General features: G+C 35.3%; 1 protein-coding gene across 9 annotated transcripts in view; it reads left to right on the forward strand.

The window, feature by feature from the left end:
• Window positions 1-26,969, forward strand: part of ADAM18 (ADAM metallopeptidase domain 18) — a 184,960-nt gene that overhangs the window by 61,622 nt on the left and 96,369 nt on the right. For all 9 annotated transcript variants that reach the window (XM_070253030.1, XM_023630507.2, XM_070253027.1 and 6 more), the window contains 3 exons: window positions 8,967-9,062; window positions 12,005-12,203; window positions 15,931-16,036. In XM_070253030.1, coding sequence (XP_070109131.1) covers window positions 8,967-9,062; window positions 12,005-12,203; window positions 15,931-16,036 — 401 coding nt within the window. The remainder of the gene's footprint in view (window positions 1-8,966; window positions 9,063-12,004; window positions 12,204-15,930; window positions 16,037-26,969) is intronic.

Below are 26,969 nucleotides of genomic sequence, written 5' to 3' on the forward strand. Positions count from 1 at the left end.
AGAGGCCAAGTGGTAGCACTTAATCATAACAGTCAAGGTGGATGTAATTCAGAAGAGATGCATAGATGACAACTAGTGATTTTGCCTGCGTGGGTTTATGCGGAATGGTTAAGAGAGATCTGGGTAGTCGATGATGATATTGCTTGATGCATATAACTAAAAATTAAGAAGAGATGAGCAGAGGACCAGTGTCAATAACGACAAGTGGAAATTCACAATACCTTGCTAAATTTCCTGATCCAAGACAGTCTCAGAGCCAGAGCTCATTGTTCAAGCAGAGGACGAGACCTCACAATGCCCCAGTAAGAATATAAAGTAGCAATTCCCTCAATCATTCCCCCACAAAGTGACCTACAGCTATTAACTAGAAAAACTGTACGCTGGAGAGAGGGGAATACCCGGATCATTGTAGAATGATTTAGTATAGAATCTTTGCTCGTGGTGCTCGCATAAAAGGACCCAAAACACCATCACGGGTAGAGTAGGGGTATAGAGAATTCAGATGATACCCTAAGTCCTTAAAAAAATCCATCTTACAATAAGTCCAATGGACTCATTGTCCTAACTTGTGGTCGTTTTGCTAGTTCTTTGGTGACACATTGTGACGAGATACTTAAAAATTGACAGACCCTCACACTGTTCCCCCAACCTATGGAGTAAAAGCTATAAGAATAGGAAAAGCCAAGTGGAAACATTCAAAACTACCAAGATAAAAATTAAGAAGGAGTAACATATCCTGGAAGAAGCAATCAAAAAGGAAAGTAGAGAGTAATTTGAACTAAGTGAAAATGAAATGAAATGAAAGCCAAGATCATTACAAAATGATTGGATGCAGAATCTGTACTAACAGTGCTGCTGACATCAGAAGACCCAAAACATCATCATCATTAGCATAGATTCTGTAGCCAATCATCCTGCAACCAAATGTAAGTTCTTTGTATAGATAAGTTAATTAAATGGGTAAGCCCCTACTAACACTAGTAAAGAAAAAAATTCAACAATAACAGTAAAGATAGAACATCACTATAGATCTTATATAATATGCCACTAAAATAATAAGATGATATCACAAACATTATACTAATAAATTTAACAACATAGGTAAAATGGACAAATTCCTTGAAAAATAGCATTTACAAAAACCAACACGAATAGACATAAAATGTGAATAGCTTTATACATATTAAGGAATCATATCTATAATTTCAAAACTTCTCATCAAAGAAAAGTCCACGCCAAATGGCTCTAGTGGTGATTTTTTTGTAAATTAAGAAACTATAGTAATTTTATATGTCATTTTCTAGAATATAGAAAAAGGTAATAAGGCCTAACTCATTTTTTAAGAATAAAATAATCTTGATAAAAACATCTGATGAGAATATCTCAAAAATGGATTTATATATGTCCGTATTTCTCATGAACACAAAATCCTCAGTAAAAGATTAACAAATTGAGTGTAATGATGCACACACACACACACAAACACACACATTGTACCTGACTAGTGGGAATTCATTTCAGGAATAAAAGAAAAAGTGATTATCTCAGAGGATAGATAATAATCTTCTAGTAAACAGAGAATAGAAGGGAACTCACTATATTTAAGACAGGGTATCTTTAAAATCTTATAGTTAACTTCATACATAATGGTCTTTATCCCTGAGGTCAGCAAGGAGGCAGTGATGCCCTAGTGGGATCTTTTCCACTTAATATTGAATGTGGTAAGCTAGCCAGCAAAACAAAGCAAGAAAATGTATAACAATTGGAAGGGCAAAATTTAACTGTCATTAATAATAATATTATTGTGTACAATGAAAACCCAAATAATCTAGAAATAAATTATAATTTGCATGTGTAAGTGTATTTAGTAACTTCATTGTTTACATAGTCAGTCAATTCACAAAAGTCAAAAGACTTCTTTATATCAGCAACAAATATTAGAAAATAAAATTTTAAAATAATAGCATTATAATAGCACCAAGAAACATAAAATGTTTAGGAAGGTATCTTAAAATATGTGCAAAACTGCTAAATAGAAAACTGCAAAGCACTGCTAAGAGAAATTATGGAAGTACTTAATAAATTCAGGAACATGCCATATTTTAAGATCAGAAGAATTCATATTGATGAAACGTCATTTTTTTCCAAATTCATCATCCCCAGTTGCAATCCCAAACTATATGCTAACAGGAATTTGTGTATGTGTGTGTGTGTGTGTTCATGTGTGTGTAGATAGACAAGTTGGTTTTAAAACAAATGGAAACATGAAAAGTGTAATATTAGTCAAGGTATTCTTGAAAAGGAAAAAGTTTGATGCACTGAAATTATCAGGCATCAAGATTCAGTATAAAATTATAGTGATTAAGTCAGTGTGGTGTTTGTGCATGGACAGACACATATACAAATCAAACAGAATGAAATCTAGAAACAGACCCACAAACACATTGTCACCATTTTGTGACAAAAAGGACATAGGAATGCTGAGGAAAGAATGTGTTTGCAAGAAATGATTTTGAAACAATTAAATGTATACAAGAAAAAGGTCTTTACCTATTCTAGTAATACACAAAACCTCATTCCACATGTACTGTTTATATATATGTGAAAGGGAAAACAAATAGCAGAAAACATAGGAGAATATATAATTTAAAGTTTTTCTAAATCTCATAATTTTCTAAAATTAACTTGGATTTTGATAAAATAAAATGTCAGCGATTGAACACACCATTAAGAGAGTGAGGGAGCAGACCACACAATGGGAGAGAAGATATTTTCTTTACTTATATATGACAAAAGCTGTGTGTATGGATATATTAACAGGAAACCAGGCCAAGTTCTAAACCAACAGCATTAAACAAGAACTAAGCAATAGCTGCTACTGAAAAAGATAAAACTGATTAAGTTGGGCAATATATTAAACAATGTGGCCAGTGAGATATCTCTAAAATATATAAAATAAAATACATGGAAATGCATACATAGCAAGAGTAATAAGGCTTTAATTTACTTCTCTCAGGCTAACAAACAGCTAATTAATCATAAAATGACATATAGAATCAATAACTAGCAAGCATAGTCTAATATTGAAGGATTTTATAACCAAAAGGGAATATGCATAATTTTTTAAATTCCATGGGATATTTTTAAAAGTCAGTCATGCATTAGACCATGGAGGAATAATTACAGAAACTGAAAATCTGAAAATAAGTATGACCCATTCTCACAGCATAATGAAACTAATTATTAACCTAAAAACACTGTTCCTGAAAATCCATCTACTAAGTAGGAGAAATTCTTGGTTTTTAAAGACCTTTATTAGAAAACGTGTTATTTTAAAAGAATGATGTAAACATCACAGTCCTGTTATTAGAAAAAATATTTTAAATCATAAACAAAAGTCATTTTTAATCAATATGAGCAAACTCGAAATTTTATAATCTGTGAAAATATCAATGCAATTGTTCAACCAGAGAGTTAACTTAGCAGGCCTGGGGCTGCTGTCTTTAGAAGGGCCTACTTGCAGGGTTGGTCTTTGGTTGGCATCTGGGAATATGTTGTTTGAAATGTTCTCTAGCTGATAATGTTGCCTTGCATCTTCTAGGCTGTTTATACGAACAATATGGTTTATGGCGGACGCCTGATTTCCTTCTGGGTATCTAGGATTTTGGCGATTGTGACCCTCCATGTGGACAGAGGGTGTCTGTAAGACCAAACCCACATAAAAATGCTGAGCCTCACATGGGCTTCCAGAGGCAAAAACATTTCATGCAATACCACCTTTTTGCTGCTGGATAAAGGATCACACTCAGTGTGTCTTCTCCTGGGAAGAAGAAACCACCTGTGTGTGTATTTCTCCAGACTTCTGATACGAGTTTTTCCCTTACTACTCCAGTTGTATATTCTCGCAGTGTTGCTCTAATAAATCTTACCTGTAAAGACAGCTATATGCTAAGTCCCATGAATGTTTCCAGCTAAGCATTAGACGTGTGTATGGTGTTGGAGACTCTGAAAACAGCAGTGGACTAATCGTTGGCATACTTATTGATGTAAAACCAAGGAAACATAAAAAAAATGTGGAATAATAAAGAGAATACAGCTAGAGATGTGTAGAATATTTTATTTAAGATTTTATTAATACATCTGAATGTCTTCATAAATTTGCTGATTTTATAAGAAATGTAAATTTAAAATATTAACTCATAAGTCAGCAATATTACATTACTATGGAAAAATTGAATGTTAATAAATACAAAACAGTACAGTGAAGATTTAAAGCATCAGTGGTACATTTCTTTCCCTGAGTGTATTTGCGACAATCTAGTAGCGAAGATATAATCCATATTTGTTTAAAAAAATGATCCTCAAACTTTTTGAAATTTCACTTGTTAAAAATTATTGAGTACTCAAAAAAGATTTTGATTTTTGAGTTATATTTGACCTGTTAGAAATAAAACAGACATGTAAACATGTTTGTTTAATAATTCATTTTGAAAAAAGAATAAATCCACTACATGTTAATATAAATAACATATTTTGATAAAAATAACACATTTTATGAAACAAAATAAAATATGCTAAGAACAGTGGCACTGTTTTGCATTTTTGCAAATCTCTTCAATATCTGGGTTTCACTGAAGATACCGAGAGTCTCAAATCGTCTTCTCCATTCATTCCATTGTAATGTGAAGAAAGTTGCAGTAGGAAGAAAATACATCTTCAAACAAATACATAGTTAGAAAAAGGGAGGAAATTTTAATAGCCTTTCAGAAAACTGTGCATATTCTACCTTGATACCGCACCAAACTTGACAAGCGAAAATTTCCTAAAAGCTAGTTGCCTTGTCAAATCTGAAGCCAAATTTATTGGATTTTTATACCCCGCTACATTAAAATCTAGTAGTTTATATTACACTTAAAATGGACCTTTTCCCCATATATAATTTTGTAACATCATGTCTTGGTTATTTGGAAAATATTGGTTCACGGAATGATGAAAATTTTTAAAATGTTTACATATTTCATTATAAAATATCAAAACTTCATATTTATTAATATTATTGCCAATATCATTGGAATGTTCTTTAGGTTATGGGAACGTAAAGTTCCTGTTGGTGGATAAAAGTTTTCCAAATTCTAATACTCATTTGAAGGATTGAATTATGTCAGTAGCAGCAAATTCATTTTCCTTGAAGTAACAGGCATACTTCATTTTTAAGAAAATGTCTGCCAGATAACTAAGCCTGAGTAACCATGGCTTTTCCCGTCTATTGTACTTTCAAATAAAAACTTATTTTCCATGATAAATGTGACTAGTTATATCTGTAACTCAATAACATAAGGGCTTTTACTTGAGAATATATTGTGGGTATGCATGAAAAGAGCTTATACATACTTTCCATTTGTCACACAGAATTTTAAAAGAAGGGTATCCAAGGATTAAAATTCAGCAAATTAGTGATTATTTTTATGGCTTCATTACAGACATTCTTAAAAGAAATTGGGTTTTTTTTTTAGAGTGCGTGATGGTGACTACTAGCCTTGATTCATACCAGGGCACCAGCTGTATTATCCACTACTACTTTTGCATGATCAGTGCAAATGACAGCACAGTAAAAAAGGCAAATAAAGTCTAATTATTATTAATAAAATTATTTTGACCTTATAGACACACTAAAAATATCTTTTTTTAAAAAAAATTTTCCAATGCTTTTTTAAAATCTTTCTTTGTATGTATACAGATCCACAACAGTCCAATGTCTGTTGGACATCTCTTGCACTATATTCACATTAAAATAACATCTTAGAGAGCCCCTGAGGTCTACCAAACACATTTTGAGAACTTCCTATTTGAAATAGTTGATAGACAATAAAGATATAATTTTCAACTAATTTTAGCAGTCTTTAAGATTCAGTCACACATACACAATAGTCTAGTGTAACAAACATAGATGCAAGTTTCCTATGATAAATATTAACAAGTAAACCCATAAGTATAATCTAAAGAAAATATGCCCATCTGAGGTTTATCCCAAAGAACGCAAACTTAGTAAATTTATTCATGTGATTATTATACTAAACAAAGAAGAAAACATATTCTTACCACAACTGATTGAGAAAGAAACCATAACACTGTATAACCAAGTGTGTTCATCTATTTTAATAATTTGGAACAATGATCATACATAGCAAATTAAATACACATGCGCACACCCACATACACACTGATTAAAACAAGGTAGTATTGGTAAAAACCCAAACAATACAGAAAATTAAAGTGAATAGGTAGTCTGTGTCTTCACTGCTACATCACCAGCACATAGGACAGTGTCTGGTACATGCTAGGTGCTCAACAGATGCTTGTTGATTGAATGAATGTCTGGGTAGTCCAATGATATTTATAATAATATATAGTTTGTATCAGTGGGCAAGGATTGACTGTTTGGTGTATTTAGAATACTCCATGAATAATAATGTTACTTAGAAGGTTTATTTGAAAGTTTACTTAAGGAGAACTAAGGAAAAATACAAAGAAATTTTTTTTAAAAAATTGATTTAGCGGAAATCTTGCCTTGTAAAATACCAAAACATTCTATGAGGCTGTTTAATTTCATTCCCTGTGATATTGGGCCATTGGTTTAAGAAATGAAAGTTGACATCTATATATCAGTAGCTATTTATTTATCAACATTTATATCTATCAAGTGATCTAACAATCTAAATATGTAAAAGTTATATATAAAATTTATTTCTGGGATGGAAATAGTTAATGTCACAAGTGTTTATATATAAATCCAGTGCATTCCCGATGAGAAGGGGAGAAGCATCCCTGAGATGCAGGATCTGGCCTAATCATATCAGCTGGGCCTTGGAGTTGCTAAGAGCTGACTCGACTCTCACAGATGGGCTGCGGTGTTCTCCTGTTGAACAGGAACAATTTCATAGAAGGTCGATATCTTTAATCAAGGTGAATGAAGAAAAAAAGCAAGGCCACTCTTTAATTATGTTCAAATACAGGTAAAACTTGAAAGTTGTCCAAGTCACAGAAATGACCAAACACCTCCTATCCTGGCTAATAGGAGTGATTCCTGCTGCTTTACCAGTGTCAAGGTTAGCATCGGTATAGTCTTTCTTCTTCTAGATGAGAATTATTAAAATACCCAGTCATAGAGGGACCCCTAGTTTCTGACAGCATTTAATCTAGCAAAGTACAGATTCCTTAAACTCTCCCCTTAGACACCTAACGTGAGCCCAGATCCTGTAATTACACCTTCTTATTGAGAGGTACCACAGCTCCCTATGGTATGTCCTCCTTTGATGAAACTAGTAATAAATCCAACTTATTTAACTACAGATGTGTTCCAAGTGGTCTTTGGCGCAATCGCATTGACACATATATCTTCATAAATAACCCCCCCCCATTTTAGACAAATGGAAGCTCTGTTTTATGCCCTCACCCACACACATGCAATGCAGGTGTGTGCATTTGTTTGTTCCTGTATTCACAAATGTAATGACTAGTAACAAATTTCTGAGCAAATATTCCACAAAATATAGAGGGATACATTTCAGAAAAAAATAAATTTCTAAGTTTTCAAAAGCAATAAAATATCAGAATAAACTATTGACAATATTTTATCATCTTGGTATAATGGAGGTCTTCATAAGGAGACATAAAATCCAACAGCCATAAAGGAAGAAGAAGGTTACAAATTACGCAAAATGACAAGAATCATTAACAAGACAAACGATAGACTGCAAAGTTATACACATAGAAGAGTGAAAGCATAACTGGATGTTATATGAAAGCTGTTCCTACTACTTAATGAGGAGAAAACCCACTATGTAAAATGGTCAAAAGAAATGATTTAATTCATAAATAAAATTGTACAAAATGCAAATTCACGCTCAAACTCACTAGTAATCAGAGAAATGATAATGAAAAAATGAGACACTATTTCCCCATTAGCTTGTTACAAATTAAACTGGTCACAATTAGCATTGATAAACATGGTTGGGAGAGCATTCTCATTCACTGTTCATGACAGAATGTATGTACACACACATACACTTGTATTATGACAGTGAACTTTGAATCATTACACACTGAAATATACAAAGTGATTGCCCCTGGGGAATCTGTGGAGTTTACCTGCAACTTCCACTTTTACTCTATATTTTCTATATTATTTCTAGGACGGGAATATTTGCAAATACATATCTATTTATCTATTCACATAAACACATGAAAAAGTGGAAACAAAAGGAAAATTAAAAATGAAGAAGAATCCCACCTTCATATTAAAGGAAAAGATCTTTGAAACTAGATTTTTGAGTAAAGGGAAATGATTTGATTAAAAAATGTTAAGAATATAAAAAATTAAATAATTGTATAAATGCAATATATTTATATAAAAACAATAGTTGATTTGTTAACATTATTTAAATATCACCTAATTTGAATAACAGTTGACTCTCATTTACCTTGTAAAAATATATATGTATTGACACAATCCTTTTATGTTTATTTCCATTATAATAAAACATGGAACTGGATTAATATACTAAATGTATTTTTATTATATATATTGCCCAACTCTAACTTTATTCACAAACGGAAACTTCAGTAAACAAATTACTAAAAAGGCAATTGGGGAAAGTTTCTCTTGAAAAATCACACTTTTTCCCCAAGGATATATTTCCATGTTGGTAATTTATGAATTAACTGTGAAATGTTTTAGGTAATAAATATTACTATTTGCTATTTTACATGCTATTTATTTAGTTCTTATAGTTGTATATGCCTTTGGGTATTCTAGAAATAGTAAAATAGTAAAACTTCATTGAATATAACTATTATTGTATAATTGAAAAGTTGAACACAAGAGAGTATTAAATAGAAGTTAGGATTAATAAACAGCTTAATTATCAAGTGGTTAAACTAGAATAATATTTCTTATGAAATTTCAGGAATGTCAATTTAAGAAGTGCTGTGATTATAGCACATGTAAACTGAAAGGGTCAGTAAAATGTGGCTCTGGACCATGCTGTACATCAAAATGCGAGGTAAGTTTCCACCATTTATGAAAAGGAAATTGAACTGCGATAATAGAAGGCTATATTAATTAAATTAATGTGGAATTGGTAAAAGGAATATAGAAGTAATTCAGTGGAGCAAAATAGAGAGTGTGTAAAAACCCACCAGTACATAAGGAAAACTACTATGAAAAAAAGAAGGCATCTCAGATTGGTACTGATTATTCTATTGCGTTGAAACTATAGTTTACCATATTCTAAATTATCAGATAAAGAGTAGAACAAACATATGCATTACTATATCAAACAACTGTCAACTGCCAAGGAAATCAAAGTCAAAATGGCAAACGACTGAAAAAACTCTACAACAATGAAAGTAGAATTGTTCAATGTGTACACTGATTGTCTACAGTAATTAAGGTAAATATAAATAAAAATAATAATACAATATCATAGAGCAGTCATCCAAATGGCAATCTTAGAAAAGAACAATGTTAGATATTGGCTAAGGAGTGGCACTAGAGATCTTTTTTGGATAGTGTTTGTGGAATTTTGAATTGCTATTATCCCTTTGGTGAGCAGTATTTGCATATCTCTGAATAGAGTGTAAATTATCAAGTTAATTGATTATCATGAGTTTCTCTCTTATGTATATACCCTAGAAACTTGCACATGAATGGAAAGCTCAGGAAAGAATATTAGTTACAGAATTATTTTCAATAGCAAATCATAAAGGCAAATAATATTTATTGGTATTGGAATGGTTACATAAATTATTGTACAACAGTTAATAAATGTAGGCTAAATATATATGCACTAATATGATATTATCTTCAAGACATATGTTTGGATAAGAAAGCAAGTTCCATAATGCAAATATTTTATAATTACAATTCTGGGAAATTACATAAACGTAAATATTCTGTACATTCTTTTTTCCCAAATTTCCAATTAAGGTATAATTTATTATAGTAAAATTATTTTAGTGAATACTTCTGAGTATTATGACAATCATATTTAGTCTTATAACTAGCACTGCATCAAGGGATAGGCGATTTTATCACCACTTTCAAAAAATCCCCCTGTACCTCTTTGTCGTCAATCCATCCCTCTACCCACAGACCCTGGTAACTACAGATCTGTTTTGTGCATCTGTAAATTTGCTTTTGAGAAAACATAACATAAATCGAATCACATAATATGTGTGAACATTGTAATTAGGCATCTTAGCAAATACATTTGGGATTCATTCATGTAGTATTTATCACTAGTTCATTCCTTTTTTGTTGCTGAATAGTATTGCAAGTATTGTAAGGATGTACCACAGTTTGTTAATACCTTCCCCATTTGAGGGAGATTTGGGATGTTTTGTTTTTGATGACAAAAATACAGCTGCCAAAAATAATATTCATAAGCAGATTTTGTATGAATGTAGAGTCTTATTTCTCTTAGATAGATTCCTACAAGTGAGATTGTTGTGTCATATAGTAAATGTATATGGAACCTTATAGGACACTGAAAATCTGCTTTTCAAAGTGGCTCTACTGTTTTGAATTGCCACCAGCCATTTACAGACTTACAGTTGGTCGGCAAACTATGTGTAAACTCTAAAACTACACAACATATGGTTTCATTTTATCTCTGCTTTTGGTTTATTATCTATACTTCAAAAATCATTTTACAGGTTGCCCCAGAGCTTACAATTTTTTGATTAATCAGTCTGATTTTACATAATATACCACTTCGTGTGCAGTGAATGGATCTTAGAATGCTCCCGTACGCTATAAACACAAAGTGCATTGTTACTATTTTTGCTTTATATGTCTTTTATCTTTTAGAGCAAGTAAAATGAGAAAAAAAAGGAATTTTATAATTAACATCATTTATTCCATTTCTGGCTCTCTTTATTTCTTTTTGTAGATTCTGCTTAGTATTGTATTCCTTGTGCCTAACGACTTCCTTTTATTATTTCTTGTAATTTAGATCTGCTAAAAATGAATTCTCTCAGTTGTTATTTGCCTAGGGAAGTCTTTATTACTCATTCATTTCTGAAATATATATTTACAAGGTATGGAATTCTAGATTGAAAGGATTTTTTTTTATTTCATCACTTTTAAGGTGCCACTTAATTCATTTATTACTCCTCTTGTCTCAATCTATTAAGTATTAATTCAATCAAACTGGATTGTCAAGTGTGTGTGTATGTGTGTGTGTTACTTCAATACATATAAAGGGCCAGCCTTTGGACGTGGTGAACTTCACCACAGAAGGCAATGGATGGCCAATTTAGTCAGCAGACCATAAAAATGTGACAATCACTGTACTCATTATCTGGACTATGTAAGGAGGCCTTTCTGCTCTCTGATAACAATAAATATAATAATGACGATGATGATGACCATGATGATAGCTATTACGTACATTGTTCACCATGTGTTGTTCTGGGCACATTTACAATAATTCAGTTTAATACTAAAAAGAACTCAATGAGAGAATGATCAGTATCCAAAGTTTACAAATGAAGAAACTGCAAAACAGAGAGATTATGTGTCTCACCCACACATAAGCTAGTAAAAGTCCAAGCAAGAGATTGAAACCAGGCAGTTTGGCTCCTGGGTAGAACAGAAAGGTACAGGCAATGTTCCTTTGATTTTGAGGAACAGATGTATTTAATCTGTTTAATCGTCCTCCAAATGCTGATTGAGTCATGTGGCCTCCCAATGTAGAACAGAAAGCAGTTGCAAACCCTCTGTCAGAAGGGATCCTTTAATGTCTTTGAGACAGTTACTTTTCTTCAGGCTTCTTAATGAATACTGTTCCTATGTTTTCCTTCAGAGAGCTCAGAGCCATGGGAACTCTGTGATTCCCTCAAGTATCAATAATCAGGCACATTTTATTTAGTAAATCTCTTCAGTAAGTAATTGAGGATAGTCATTCACAGAACCTGATTTTCTTTTGCTTTTTCCTCCTAGATATCAGTAGCCGGCACTCCATGTAGAAAGAGTATTGATCAAGAGTGTGATTTTACAGAGTATTGCAATGGAACTTCTAGTAATTGTGTTCCTGATACTTATGCATTGAATGGCCAGTTGTGCAGGTTTGGAACTGCATATTGTTATAATGGACAATGCCAGACTACTGATAACCAGTGTGCCCAGATATTTGGAAAAGGTATTCATCTCTCTTTTATATGTCTTTTTACTTAAATTTGGATCCCTCAAGTGGATATAATACATATTACACAACTCTAGAAGTGGAAGAACCTGAATCACAAGCTCAGTAAAGATTAAATTTGAACTAAGAAGCTTAGTTTTGTAGGAGTGTTTGAGATTTTCCAGGAGAGCGTTCTACATTCCTTTTCTCATGGTTTGATTTTTGGTTTTGGTAGTTAGCTACCTGTGCAAAAATCCAAGTCTATGGCTCACAATTTATGTGTAGATTGGAATGGCAAGTCAGCAGATTCTGAAATTTTACTTAATTTTCTTTTACTTCACAGATTTATGATCTAATTTTAATGACACGGAATTTAAAAGTTCAGAGTGAATTTCATTTAGGTATAATCATATTTCCTCACTGAGGGACTGCTGGGATAACAGTAGTCATAAGCCACTGATTAAAATGGATTTTTATGTTTTGCTTTTTAAACAGTTTTGGGGAGTAATTAAAATAGTACTCATGCATATATGCTTGCTTTTAGGCAGGAATTATTCATAATTCCTTGACATGACTTTGTATTTTTAGAAGAATTAAATTAAATTTGAAGAGATCAAAGTTACTCAGTGAAATGCATTCAAATATAATCCTTTGCTAATTGAGGAAAGGTAATATAAAAGAAATTTCAGCTATTTGTCCAGCAGTATATGAGTATAGTTTGTGCCAAATGACGTGGTATGTGGTTCATATTGTCTTCCTAATTATTTGAAACTTGTCGTTGATAACAATTTTCAGATTGGGTGACTTAACCAAAATTCGCCCAGAGCTGCAGAGCTATGATCTTCTAGATCATGGGTCAGGGCTGTGTTTTCAGGATGCTACTTCTTATTTGGTTGTTTCTTTGTTTTTCTTTTTCAATGCTCATTTGTATTTAAAAATATTATTTGTAACATTTGATCAAGGTTTAATACATCATTTAAAAATAAAATTAATTAATACTCTCTTTAAGATCTGTTAAGGAGAATCTAGGACATACATCTTTTTTTAATTAAGTAAATCTTTGTCCCAGAATTGAGATACTTGACATTTGACATCCTTTTGAGTTCTAATTAAAACAAAGATATTTAGGTAAGACTTAATCTCCTGTAATATATGCTCTAGTATCCCTACAGAACCAGATGGGTGAAAATTTGATCTTTTGATTCAGGTCATTTATTCATTCATTCATTCCTCTTTTATTTATTTATTTGGCTCTGGAGCAGGTGTTTTTTTTCTTGTTCTTATGTTACCCCAAAACTATAGGGCAAAAGGCTGTTTTTATGGTGGTTTACTACATGAGACATATGAGTTAACAAATAGTTGCTTAAATTTTGCATTATTTCTCTAAGTATATTTAAACTTTTAAAGCAACTGTAGGAGTTTAATCAGATTAATCATATTTGTCCATTAAAAACTATATGCTGAGTGTGTATGTGCGCAGATCTGATACTATTCAACAAGATAGACACAGTCACATCGTTATTGTACTCAAGGAGCTTATGATCAAGACACAAAGACAGTAAATACATAAACACAAAAGAAATATAAAACCTGTAATTGTGATAAGTGCAGTTAGTGGAAAGAAAATAGAATGCTGAAAGAAAAATGAGGCGTAGCAGACAAGGAAAATACTTCCAGCTGTCATCAGATAGTCTCCACCTGTCAGCTCACTCCTTCAGAATTCGTCTCAACCACATGGAGATATCTCACCCAAGGGCACACCCTTCCCAGGGCAGCATATATCCAATGATTAATTGAAGTGGATTATAAACGCCAGCCCATTTTGGCCTAATCAGGCACAGTTTATACTGTGGCAGGATATTTCTGCTCCACGGCCACTCATGGGGTTGGTCAAGTCTTTGTTGAGTTTCTGTCTCAGTTTAACTTCTCTGCTCCCTCCTGCTTCTTCGTTCTCACTTCTGGATATTCTGATCACTAATAAATAGCTTGCATGTCATACTTCATCTAGATGCTGGCTTCTAGAGGCTCCAACTGCTAAGAGTTGGTACTGAGAATGGTGTGAAAAAACAACCTATAAGCTAAATTTTCAGAACTAAATCACTTGCTGCCAGTCTGTCAATAAGCACCCCATCACTGGTAAAATTGATAATACACTCACTGAGTGAACTGGGATGGTATACTAGTGAAAGAGAATGCATTAACTGATACAATTGAAATGTACAGAGGAAGTAGAAACTATAAGGATGTGGGATTGGATGGCTATTACTAAGGAGCATTGAAATCGAGGAAAAGATAACAAAGAGGTGTGCATTTGAAATCAAAGTATGAGCTGGAATGACCCCACTCCACTTTAACTTATAAAGAGGCTTTCATCTCTTGAAATAGGAAATTAGAGAAAGATGAGGCCTTAATTATCAAGTTGAAGGAACACCAGAGAAGGTTACATTCTCAATCAAGTCTGTTTTGCCAGGGTTAAGGTTCTGGCTGGGAAAAGAGCAGGGCTTGTATTCAGGATAGGAACAGTTGAAAATATGTACCCCCACCCCCAAATTTTGAGTCTCTAGGCTTTTCTGAAACTTCTGAATCTATAGAATGGTACAGACCTGTCCTGTCACACCACCAACTGCTCCCAGTTAGGAATGGCATAAGTATGTTACCCTTGCTTGAAGATAATGCAGAAGCCTGTAACTCATAATATAAATTGTGTCCCCATTAGGATCTTCCCACTACCCCTCCTGGGCACTAGCTGAAAATACAGTTAAAGCACAGAAAGGAGATGCTGTAACTTTTAAGGAAATAAAAGAAGTTTACCCAAATGGCGCTGTATGTCCTAGCTAGCATTTACTACCAGAATCAAGGGAGCAAACATGGAACTGGATTGTGAGCATGCTTGATCATAACTGGATAGAATATAAGATTAGCAGGAAAGAGCTTATTGTTTTGGGGGCACTCTCCAAAGATATAGGATTTAACATCATGGCAAGGATCCTACAAGATAGTAAAAATTTCCACTGGGATTGTTTCCAGAAGCATGGGAAAAAACATGATCGCCTACTCTAAGGGAGGTTTAAATGACAGAATTGCCGTAACAGATATTGGAGGAAAGGAAGAAAAGACTCAGGGAAGTAGATATACTGTAATGCACATACTATGTATGTAAGGCCAAATAATTCCCAACTGGAAGGTCCAAGGCCATAGGGAATGTGCTGATGAGAGGGGTAGCAGAATCAGTATGTTCTGATGAGAGGGGTACCACAAGGAGGGGTAGCAATTTTTTTTTTTAGGAAGATTAGCCCTGAGCTAACTGCCACCAATCCTCCTCCTTTTGCTGAGGAAGACTGGCCCTGAGCTAACATCCACGCCCATCTTCCTCTACGTTTTTATATGTGGGACGCCTGCCACATCATGGCCTGTCAAGCAGTGTCATGTCCACACCCAGGATCCAAACTGGCAAACCCTGGGCTGCTGAAGCAGAATGTGCACACTTAACTGCTGTGGACTGGGCCAGCCCCCAGCAAATCGTTTTTAACAGTAATATAATTTACTACAATAGATATAATCTTTTTCTGTTTTCTGTTAAACAATAGTCTCTTTCTACTTGTATTGACAAGGTACACACAGGAAAAAAACATGATCAAGATCATGACATTTTTGTTTATGCAATAAGAGTGTCATTAGCTTTTATGGATAAAAATTTTAATTTTTACTAAGAATAATAATTTAACAGATGTATTTGCATTTTAAGGTGCTCAAGGTGCTCCATTTGCCTGTTTTGAAGAAGTTAATTCTCTGCGTGATAGATTTGGAAACAGTGGTTTTAAAAATTCACAACCATTACCTTGTGAACAGAAGTATGTATACAGAAATGATTGTTTCATTGAGTCATAAAAATTATATATTTCCAGTCAAGAGATGCTAAATAATAATGGACAGTAAATTGTATGTTAGAATATTTTCAAATAGCAGTGTATGTATTTTCCCTCTATGCAGTTCAGCTTCTGCGTCTTCATTTCTCCCCTTATGTTCTAATAATGAGCCTAAACTGAAAGAAAACTGATGTTTATTTCCAGAAATAGGAATGGGCATAAACTTCCCCCAATTAGAAACTTATGCTTTATATTGAGAATTAAAATTGAGGTGTTTTTTTTCTTTTTTCTTTTTTTTTTTTTTTTTTGCTGAGGAAGATTCACTATGAGCTAATATTCATTGCCAATCTTCCTCTATTTTTTTGTGGGTCACTGCCACAGCATGGCCACTGATGAGTGGTGTGGCTCTGCACCCGGGAACTGAACGCAGGCCACCGAAGTGTCATGTGCTGAACTTAACCACTATGCCATGGGGCTGGCCTCTAATATTGAGTTTTTTATTAAGTTGATAAATGATAATAATCCCAAAGAAAGTGCTTTGATTTTTAAGATGTAGGATTGTCAAGAGGAGCAAAGTTTTCCTTTTCATTTTTGTTGTTTGTTTCCAAAACAATGATATGCAAAGCATGGCAGTACCTATCAATAGCTAAATTTGGAGTACTAGAATATTGTTTTACTATAAGCCATAAATAAAAAGATTCATAAAACTGAATAAAGGAAGTGCTTATCCTGTAACAAATGCTTCTTGAATTTCAAAGGGAATATTGAAATTAAAAGAATCGCAAAAATTGTAACAGGTAGGAGGTTGACCAAGATGACAACATAGGAGGCTCCTGAATTCTCATCCTCCCACAGACATACTGAATGTTTAGGTACACATGGGGCAATTATCTCTGAACAAAATCCAGAAAATAGCTGAGCTACTCCTGCACATTAGGTAAATGAGAAAATAACCATACTGAAACAGGTAGATACACACTTTATACCATAAACCCCACCCCCTGGCACAGCACCATACAATTAGGAGGAAACTCCCAGCTTCTCCCTGAGGAGAAAAGAGTTTAGACCCCACATTTAGTGCCCCAATGTTTAAGACATCCACTTGAGGGACAGGATCACAAAACACCTAGTTCTGAAACCCAGTGAGGCTTGCATCCACGAGACCCACAAGACTATAGCAAACAAAGGAATGAGTGTTAATGGGAGTGTAAGCACATGCTGTGGATATCCCCCAGGACTCACTGTAGAAGGAGGAGGCAAAACACCTACCTTTCAGTCTTTCCATGAAAGGGGTCCATCTGCATACTTAGAAAACTGCCACCTGAGGGTCAGGCTTCTAATTTAGCACACATCTGGAGACTGACTGTAACTCTCCCCAGGGACTCAGGAAAGTGGCGGACACCTTCCCCCTCATTTCCTTGTAGTCTACTCTAACTCATCAGTATCTCCCTGCAAGGAACTTGCACACATGTCTGTGCTCCAGCTTTTGCACTGAGGCCCAAGGAACAGGTCCTCAAACCACCTGGCTCTGATAGTCACAGGGACTTCCATTCACATGTCCCACAGGTCTGCAGCAAACACAGAAGGAGCTCTTAAATGGCTATCCCCCTAAAGCTCAGCATATAGGGAACAGACTAAAATACCTATCTCCCAGGCTTTCCCTGAAAGGGATCCATATGCATACTTTAAAAGTTCTTGACGAGGGTCAGCCTTCTAATTTAGAATGCATCTAGGGGCTGGCTTTGATGCTTCCAAGTGACCTGGGAAGCCATCAGCTTTTTCCCCTCACTGTCTCTCCATAGCCTGCTTCAAGCCATCAGTATCTCCTGAAAGGAGCTTATACATGTTTGTACCATAGCTTTTTCAGCTGCTACCCAAGGAACAAGTTCCCAAGCCACCTGGATCTAATAGCTAATGGGACTTCCATTCATTAGTCCTACCAGACTGTAGCAAAAAAGAATTTCTTAACAGACACAGAAGTATCCTTCCATCCGCACCCTGCAGCTATATACCCAGGCCCAGCTCAGAGGAAGCAGGCAAAAATGCCCATCTCCCAGCTGCTGCCTGAGGATTCTGGTTCCAATCAGACAACTTCTAGGGGCTGAATGCAATCCCCCCCTTTGGAACACTGATGGATCTTGGCACACACTCAACTACTGGGAGCAACCAAGAACAAATAAGGCATCTGGGACAATCACAAAGTTTCAGAGGAAACTGGAACTCAGGCCAGGCTGATTGATAAGGTTTGCCTGCTAAATGAGCCCACTCTGTCAAGACTGGGAGAGGTGGCTCTTTTATCTAATGCACAAAAACCAAGACAGAAATCAAGGAAAATTAAGAAATATAGGAATATGTCCCAAACGAAATAAGCTATCTCCAGAAACAGATCTTAATGAAGTGGAGATAAGTGATTTACTTGATAGGGAGATCAAAATAACAGTCATAAAGATGTTTACTGAGGTTAGGCAAGCAATGCACAAACAAATTGAGAATTTCAACTGAGCGATAGAAAATATAGAAAGTTCCAAACAGAAATTACAAAGTATACAAGAATACAATAACTGAACTGAAAAATTCAACAGAGCTGTTCAATAGCAAACTAGCTCAACAGGAAGAAAGGATAATGAATTAGGAGACGGGGCAGTAAAATTCATCCAATCAGAAAGCAAGATACAAAAGATGAAGAGTGAAGACAGTTTAAGGGACTTATGGAACACCATCAAACATAGCAGTATATGCATTATAGGTGTACTAGAATGAGAAGAGAGAGAGAAAAGGTAAGAAAAGTTATTCAAAGAAATAATGCCTGAAAACTTCCCTAACCTAGAGAAAGAAACCGACATCCATATCCAGGAAGCCCAGGGAGAAGCAAATAAGATGAATCCAAAGTCATCCAAACCAAATCACATTAAAATTAAATTGTCAACGGTTAAAGACAAGGAGAGAATCCGAAAAGCAACAAGAGAAAAGCAACTTGTTATGTACAAGAGAACCCCCATAAAAGTATCAGTAGGTTTTTCAGCAGAAACTTTGCAGGCCAGAGGGGAGTGGGATGATATATTCAAAGTGCTGAAAGAGAAAAACTGCCAACCAAGAATACTATACCTAGCAAACTTATCCTTCAAAATTTAAGGACAGATAAAGAGTTTTCCAGACGAGCAAAAGCTGAAGAATTCATCACCATTAGACTTGCCTTATGAAAAATGTTAAAGGGAGTTCTCCAAGCTGAAATGAATGGATGCTAATTAGAAACAGGAAAACATACGAAAGTATAAAACCCACTGCAAATAGTAAAAATATAGTTAAATTCAGAATACTCTAACATTGTGAGGGTGGTGGGAAAATCATTTATAACTCCAGTATGAAGATTAAAAGACAAAAGTATTAAAAATGACTATTAACTACAATAATGTGTTAGTTGATACACAATGTAAAGAATTGTAACTTGTGGCATCAAAAGCATAAATGTGTGAGGGGAGTGTAAAAATGTAGAGCTTTGTGTTCAAAGTTACATTGTTAACTTAATTTAGATTGTGTAAATATAAGATGTTTTATGTAAGCCTCATTGTAAGTGCGAAGCAAAAACTTAACATAGATACAAAAAAGATAAAGAGAATGGAATCAAAGCATGACACTACAGAAAATCATCAAATTTCAAAAGATGATAGCAACAGAGGAAAAGGAACAAAGGAATGACAACCAGCCAAGAAACAATTAACACAATTGCAATATTAAGTCTATACTTATCAAAAATTACTTTAAATGTAAGTGTTCTATATTCTCAAGTCAACAGATATAGAGTGGCTGGATGGATAATAAAACGAGACTCAACTATATGCTGCCTAAAAGAGGCTCATTTCAGCTTTACAACACATGTAAAGTGAGGGAAGGAAAAAGACAGTGCAAATATGTAAATGGGAATCAAAAGAAAGCACAGGCAGCTATACTTATATGAGACAAAACAGATTTTAAACCATAGGCTGTAAAGAGAGACAAAGAAGATCATTATATAATGATAATAAGGTCAAATTAAGGAATATAACATGAGTAAATATTTATGTACCAACTTAAGAGCACCAAAGTATATAAAGAAAACATATAAACAGATATGCAAGGAGAAACATACAGCAATAAATAATGATAAGTGACTTTAATTCCCTACTTTCAACAATGGATAGATCATCCAGACAGAAAATCAATAAGAAGACATTGGCCTTAAACTATGAGTTAAGACCAGATGGACTTAACAGACATTTATGAAACATCCCATCCAATAACAACAGAACACATTCTTCTCAAGAGCACATGAAACATTCTCCAGGAGATCATATCGTAGGCCACAAAACAAGTCTTAATAAATTTAAGAAGACCAAAGTCATATCAAGCATCTTTTCAAACCATTATGATATGAAACTAGAAATCAACTACAATAAAATTGGAAAATTTACAAATATTTGGAGATTAATCAATATGCTACCAAACAATCAATGGGTCTTAGAAGAAATAAGAAGAGAAATCAAAAAATATCTTGAAACAAATGAAAATGGATACTATACCAAAATGGATACATACCAAAACTTTTGATTTAGCAAAAATGGTTCTAAGAGGAGAGTTCATAGTGATAAATTCCTATATTAAAAAGAAGAAATATTTCAAATAAACAACCTAATTTACACCTCAAGAACTAGGAAAGAAAGAATAAACTGAGCATAACATTAGTATAAGGAAGGAAATAACATAGAGTGGAAATAAATGAAATTGAGACTAAAAAGACAAAAGAAAAGATCAATGAAACTGAGTTGGTGTTTTGAAAAGAAAAAATTGACAAACTTTTAGCTAAACTTACCAAGAAAAACGAGATGGACTCAAATAGCTATAGTCAGAAATGAAAGAGGAGACATTATAACTTATATCAGAGAGATACAAAGGATCATAAGAAGTAACTATGAAAATTTATATACCAACAAATTGGATAAAGTAGAAGAAATGTATAAATACCTAGAAACATGCAATCTACCAGGACTGAGTCACGAAGAAATAGGAAATCTGAACAGACCAATAACAAATAAGGAGATTGAATGAGTAATCAAAAACCTCTCAACAAACAGAAGTCCAAGACCACATGGCATCACTGGTGAATTCTACCAAATATTTAAAGAAGAATTAATAACAATCTTTCTCAAAATCTTACAAAAATTAGAAGAGGAGAGAACACTTCCAAACTCATTTTACAAGGCTAACATTACCCTAATACCAATGCCAGGTAAGGACATTACAAAAAGACAAATAACAAGCCATCATCCTTGATGAACATAGATGCAAAAATCCTCAACAAAATATTAGCAAACTGAATGCAACAGTACGTTAAAAGGATCATATACCGTGATGAAGTGGTATTTATTACAAGGATGAGGGATGGTTCAACATCTGCAAATCAATCGAAATGAAGGATAAACACCATACACAGAATCTCAATAGGTGCTCAAGAAGCACTTGACAAAATCCAACATCCTTTCACTATAAAAACTCTCAACATATTAGTAGAGAAGTATCTTAGCATAATAAAGGTCATATATGACAAAACACAGCTAACATCATGTTTAATGGTAACAACTGAAAGTTTTCCCTCTAAGAACAAGAGCAAGAAAAGGATGCCTTCTCTTGTCACTTCTATTCAATATAACACTGCAAGACCCAGCCACAGCAATTAGATAAGAAAAAGAAATAAAAGGCATCCAAATCAGAAAGAAAGAAGTAAAACTGTCTTTGTTGCAGATGATATGATCTTATATGTGAAAAACCCTAGAGACTCTACCAAAAACTGTTAGAACTAGTGAAAAAATTCAGTCAAGTTGCAGAATACAATTTCAGTATACAAAAATGAGTAGAATTACTGCACATTAACAATGAACTATTGGAAAGAAAAATTAATAAAACAATCCAACTTACAATAACATCAAAAAGGGACATCTCATCAAGATGGCATTGTGAGCAGACATTGAACTCACCTCCTCCCATGAACACAACCAGGTTACAACAATTTTGGAAGAATTACCCAGGATTGAAAACTTAAAACTGGATGAAAAGAACCCCCATGACAAGGGACAGTCCTAAGGAAGGCAGAAGAGGCAGAAATTCCTGCTGGAGAAGAAAAAAACCAGGTTTGGGAGCAGCGGACTTCCCAGCTGGCCAGGGGGGGAGCCATCCTAAGGTACTCAGCTCTCCCTGGAGAAGTGAGGTCTGGAGCGGGGGTGATACTGCTATAAGCATCCTTGGGACTCAGCCCAACTGAGACGGGGGTAGGCTTACTGTGTGGCTTTGCTGGCTATTAACTGTAGTGAGGACACCCACAGAAAAGCTATTGCCTGAAAGCCAAAAAGACCTGGGTCTTAAAGGGCCCACACACAAACTTATTCACTGCAGCAACCTAAAATCACCAGAGAGAAGGTTGACAGTCCTTTGGTGAAATGAGACTCACCTGGTGGGTTCTGGGGGCATCTTGGTGAGAGGAGGGACCTCTCCGGAGACTGAGACATTGGTGGGGGCCATTTTTCTGAGCTGGTCCGGGCATGCTGACACAGACCCCAGTGGCGGCCACTGAGGTTCATCTCTTGGCCTGTTAGCCCAGGGGTCTGCCACACCCACTAGAGCACAGATTTAATCCAGTCAAGCCAGGGCAGGCAACCCGCCCTAGGGACTGCCCCCACCTAACAGCAAGCCCTCAGGCTACTTTTCAGCCTGCATTGACTGGGTGCCTTTATCCTCTACAGGCAACCAAGGGTGTCTGCCTCTGGGGGGGCAGGGCCTGTGTGAGGAGCAGGTGAACTGTGGGGGGCATTTGGGAAGAGGTAGTGTCCTCTGCAGTGTGGCATTGGGGTACACTCCAGGGGGTTGAGAAGAATGCATGGACCAGGACTGTGTTGACAGTGTATGTGGTCCTGTGGGGGGTGAGGCTTAACAGCGGCAGAGGACTTGTGCTTCAAAAATAGCCATAAAAAGGATCACCCCACCTTCCAAAGCCTGAAACAATTGAGTGCCCCCATGCCCAGGGCTACCCCACTAAGCTGCACTCCTAAAAGAACTGACAACAGCCTTGTTGGCCTGAGGCCTATCACAACTGTAAGCCCCTGTGCCTAGCAACCAACTACAACACAGCCTACCAACACAATTAAGAGGACAACTGCAATAAGGGTGTGCTGATAGACTTTGTAACCAACAGAGCTGAGGCTCCCCAAACCAGATTTACAAACAGCTGGCCAAGGAAGGAAAGATCAGACTCCCTGGGTACCTGCAGTGGAAGCAACCCTGCCACAGCAGAAGGACACAAGTAGCCCACAAAGGGGTCACTCCTGGTTCTTATGGACTGGTGAAGAGAGGGAAGCACACTGCTGTGCCTCATAAGGCATCTCATACATAAGGCCACTTCTCCAAGCTCAGGAGACATAGCCGACTCACCCAAAACAAAGAAAATAGCACTGAGAAAGAGGCATAATGAAGAGGCAAAGGAATACTTTCCTAGCAAGGGAACAGGACAAAACCCCAGAAAAAGGACTAAATGAAACAGAAACTAGCGACCTACTCGACAAAGAATTCAAACAAAATATCATGAGGATGCTCACAGATATGCGGGGCAGAATGGATGAACACAGTGAGCACATCAGCAAAGAACTGGAAGATATTAAAAAAAATCAGAAATGAAGAATACAATACTCGAAATGAGAAATTCACTAGAGGGACTCAATAGCAGAGTAGAGGAAGCAGAAGAACGGATCAGCGAGCTAGATGAAATACTAGAAGAAATCACCCAAGCAGAACAGAAAAGAGAAAAAAGAATTAGACAGTATGAGAACAGTGCAAGGGAACTCTGGGAAAATATCAAGCATGATAACATTTGGATTATAGGCGTCCCAGGATGAGAAGAGAGAGACAAAGGGGCAGAAAATTTATTTGTGGAAATAATAGATGAAAATTTTCCTAACCTGAGGAAGGAAACAGACATCCAAGTTCAGGAAGCACAGAGAGCTCCAAACAAGAGAAGCCCAAAGAGGCCCATACAAAGACATATTATAATCAAAATGTCCAAAATTAAACACAAAGAGAGAATCCTAAAAGCAGCAAGAGAAAGGCCACAAGTGACATATAAAGGGAAGCCCATCAGGCTGTCAGTGGACTTCTCAGTTGAGACCCTACAGGCAAGAAGAGAATGGCATGACATACTTAAAGTGCTAAAAGGAAAAAACCTACAGCCAAGAATAGTCTATCCATCAAGGTTGTCATTCAGAATGGAAGGAGAGATAAAGAGCTTCCCAGACAAGCAAAGATTAAAGGACTTTATCACCAAGAAACCAGTTCTGCCAGAAATGCTGAATGGACTTATTTAAGTGGGAAAGCAATGACCACAAATAGAGATAAAAAGAAAACAATTATTAAAAAACACAAAACGACAACAACAACAAAAAAAGGCAGGAAAATCACTTGTAAGGTAAAAATAGAGTAAAGGCATCAGATCAACTACCTGTGAAAATAATATGAAGAGTAAAAGACACGTACTAAAATCACCATGAAAAAGTAAAAAAGTACAACTTTTAGAAATAGGTCAAGCCTGGGGCTGGCCCCGTGGCCGAGTGGTTAAGTTCGCGCGCTCCGCTGCAGGCGGCCCAGTGTTTCGTTGGTTCGAATCCTGGGCGCGGACATGGCACTGCTCATCAAACCACGCTGAGGCAGCGTCCCACATGCCACAACTAGAACGACCCACAACGAAGAATATACAACTATGTACCGGGGGCTTTGGGGAGAAAAAAAAAAAATAAAATCTTTAAAAAAAAAAAAGAAATAGGTCAAGCTAAAGAGTCTTTCTACTCAATATAAACTGTTATATGCATGGTATATTAAATAGGATCCTCATGGTAACCACAAATCAGAAACCTATAACAAGAAGGAAAAAAAGTAAGACAAAAGAAATCAAACATATTACTAAAGATAGCCATCAAATCACGAGGGAAGAGAGCAAGAGAAAAAGAAAAGAACAGAGAAGAACCACTAAAACACCCAGAAAAAAAAGTGACAAAATGACAATAAATACATATTTATCTATAGCTACTTTAAATGTCAATGGACTAAATGCTCCAATGAAATGCCATAGGGTGACCAATTGGATAAAAAAACAAGACCTATTTATATGCAGCATACAAGAGACACACTTCAGACCTACAGACACTCACAAACTGAAAGTGAAAGGATGGAAAAAGATATTCCATGCAAATGGCAAAGAAAAGAAAGCGGGGGTAGCAATACTTATATCAGACAAAATAGACTTTAAATCAAAAACTGTAATAAGAGACAAAGACAGTCACCACATAATGATAAAGGGAACAATCCAACAAGAAGATATAACACTTGTAAATATCTATGCACCCAACATAGGAGCACCTAAATATATAAAGCAATTATTAGCAGACGTAAGAGGAGAAATAGACAGTAACACAATAATAGTAGGGGACTTTAACACTCCAATTACACCAATGGATAGATCATCCAAACAGAAGATCAATATGGAAACACTGGCCTTAAAGGACACATTAGACCAGATGGACTTAGTAGATATATACAGAACACTCCATCCAAAACCCGCAGTATACACATTCTTTTCAAATGCCCATGGAACATTCTCCAGAATTGATCACATATTAGGCCACAAAACAAGTCTCAATAAATGTAAGAAGATCGAAATAATACCATCTATCTTTTCTGACCACAAAGGTATGAAACTGGAAATCAACTAAGAAAGAAAACCAGAAAAGCCACAAAAATGTGGAGACAGAACAAAATGCTACTGAAAATTGATTGGGTCAATGAAGAAATCAAAGAAGAAATTAAAAAATTTCTGGAGACAAATGAAAATGAAAAGACGACATGCCAAAATCTGAGGGATACAGCAAAAGCTATTCTATGAGGGAAGTTTATAGCAATTCAGGCCTACCTCAACAAAGAAGAAAAATCCCAAATAGAAAACTAAAAGGGCACCTAAGGTACTGGGAAAAGAACAACAAACCAAGCCCGAAATCAGCAGAAGGAAGGAAATAATAAAAATCAGAGCAGAAATCAATGAAGCGGAGACTAAAAAAAAAATGGAAAAAATTAATGAAACCAAGGGCTGGTTCTTCAAAAAGATAAACGAAATTGACAAATCCTTAGCCAGACTCACCAAGAAAAAAGAGAAAAGGCTCAAATAAATAAAATCAGAAATGAAAGAGGAGAGATTACAACAGCCACCTCAGAAATACAAAAGATACTAAGAGAATACTATGAAAAGCTATATGCCAAAATTGGATAATCTAGAAGAAATGGAGAAATTCTTAGAAACATACAAACTTCCAAAACTGGACCAAGAAGATGTAGAAAATTTGAATAGACCGATCACCAGAAAGGAGATCAAAACAGCAATCAACAACCTCCCAAAAAATAAAAGTCCAGGACCAGATGGCTTCCCTGGTGAATTCTACCAAACATTCAAAGAAGACTTCATACCTATCCTTCTCAAACTCTTCCAAAAAATTGAAGAGGAGGGGAGGCTTCCTAACTCCTTCTACAAAGCCAACATTATTCTGATGCCAAAACCAGACAAGGACAACACAAAAAAAGAAAATTACAGGCCAATATCACTGATGAACATGAATGCAAAAAGCCTCAACAAAATACTAGCAATTTGAATACAACAATACATTAAAAAATTCATACATCATGATCAAGTGGGTTTCATTCCAGGAATGCAGGGATGGTTCAACATCCTCAAATCTATCAACGTGATACACCACATTAACAAAATGAAGAATAAAAATCACATGGTCATCTCAATAGATGCAGAGAAAGCATTTGACAAGATACAGCATCCATTTATGATAAAAAATCTAAATAAAAT

Source organism: Equus caballus, chromosome 27 (assembly GCF_041296265.1).
Source record: "Equus caballus isolate H_3958 breed thoroughbred chromosome 27, TB-T2T, whole genome shotgun sequence".
Classification (NCBI taxonomy): Eukaryota; Metazoa; Chordata; class Mammalia; order Perissodactyla; family Equidae; genus Equus; species Equus caballus.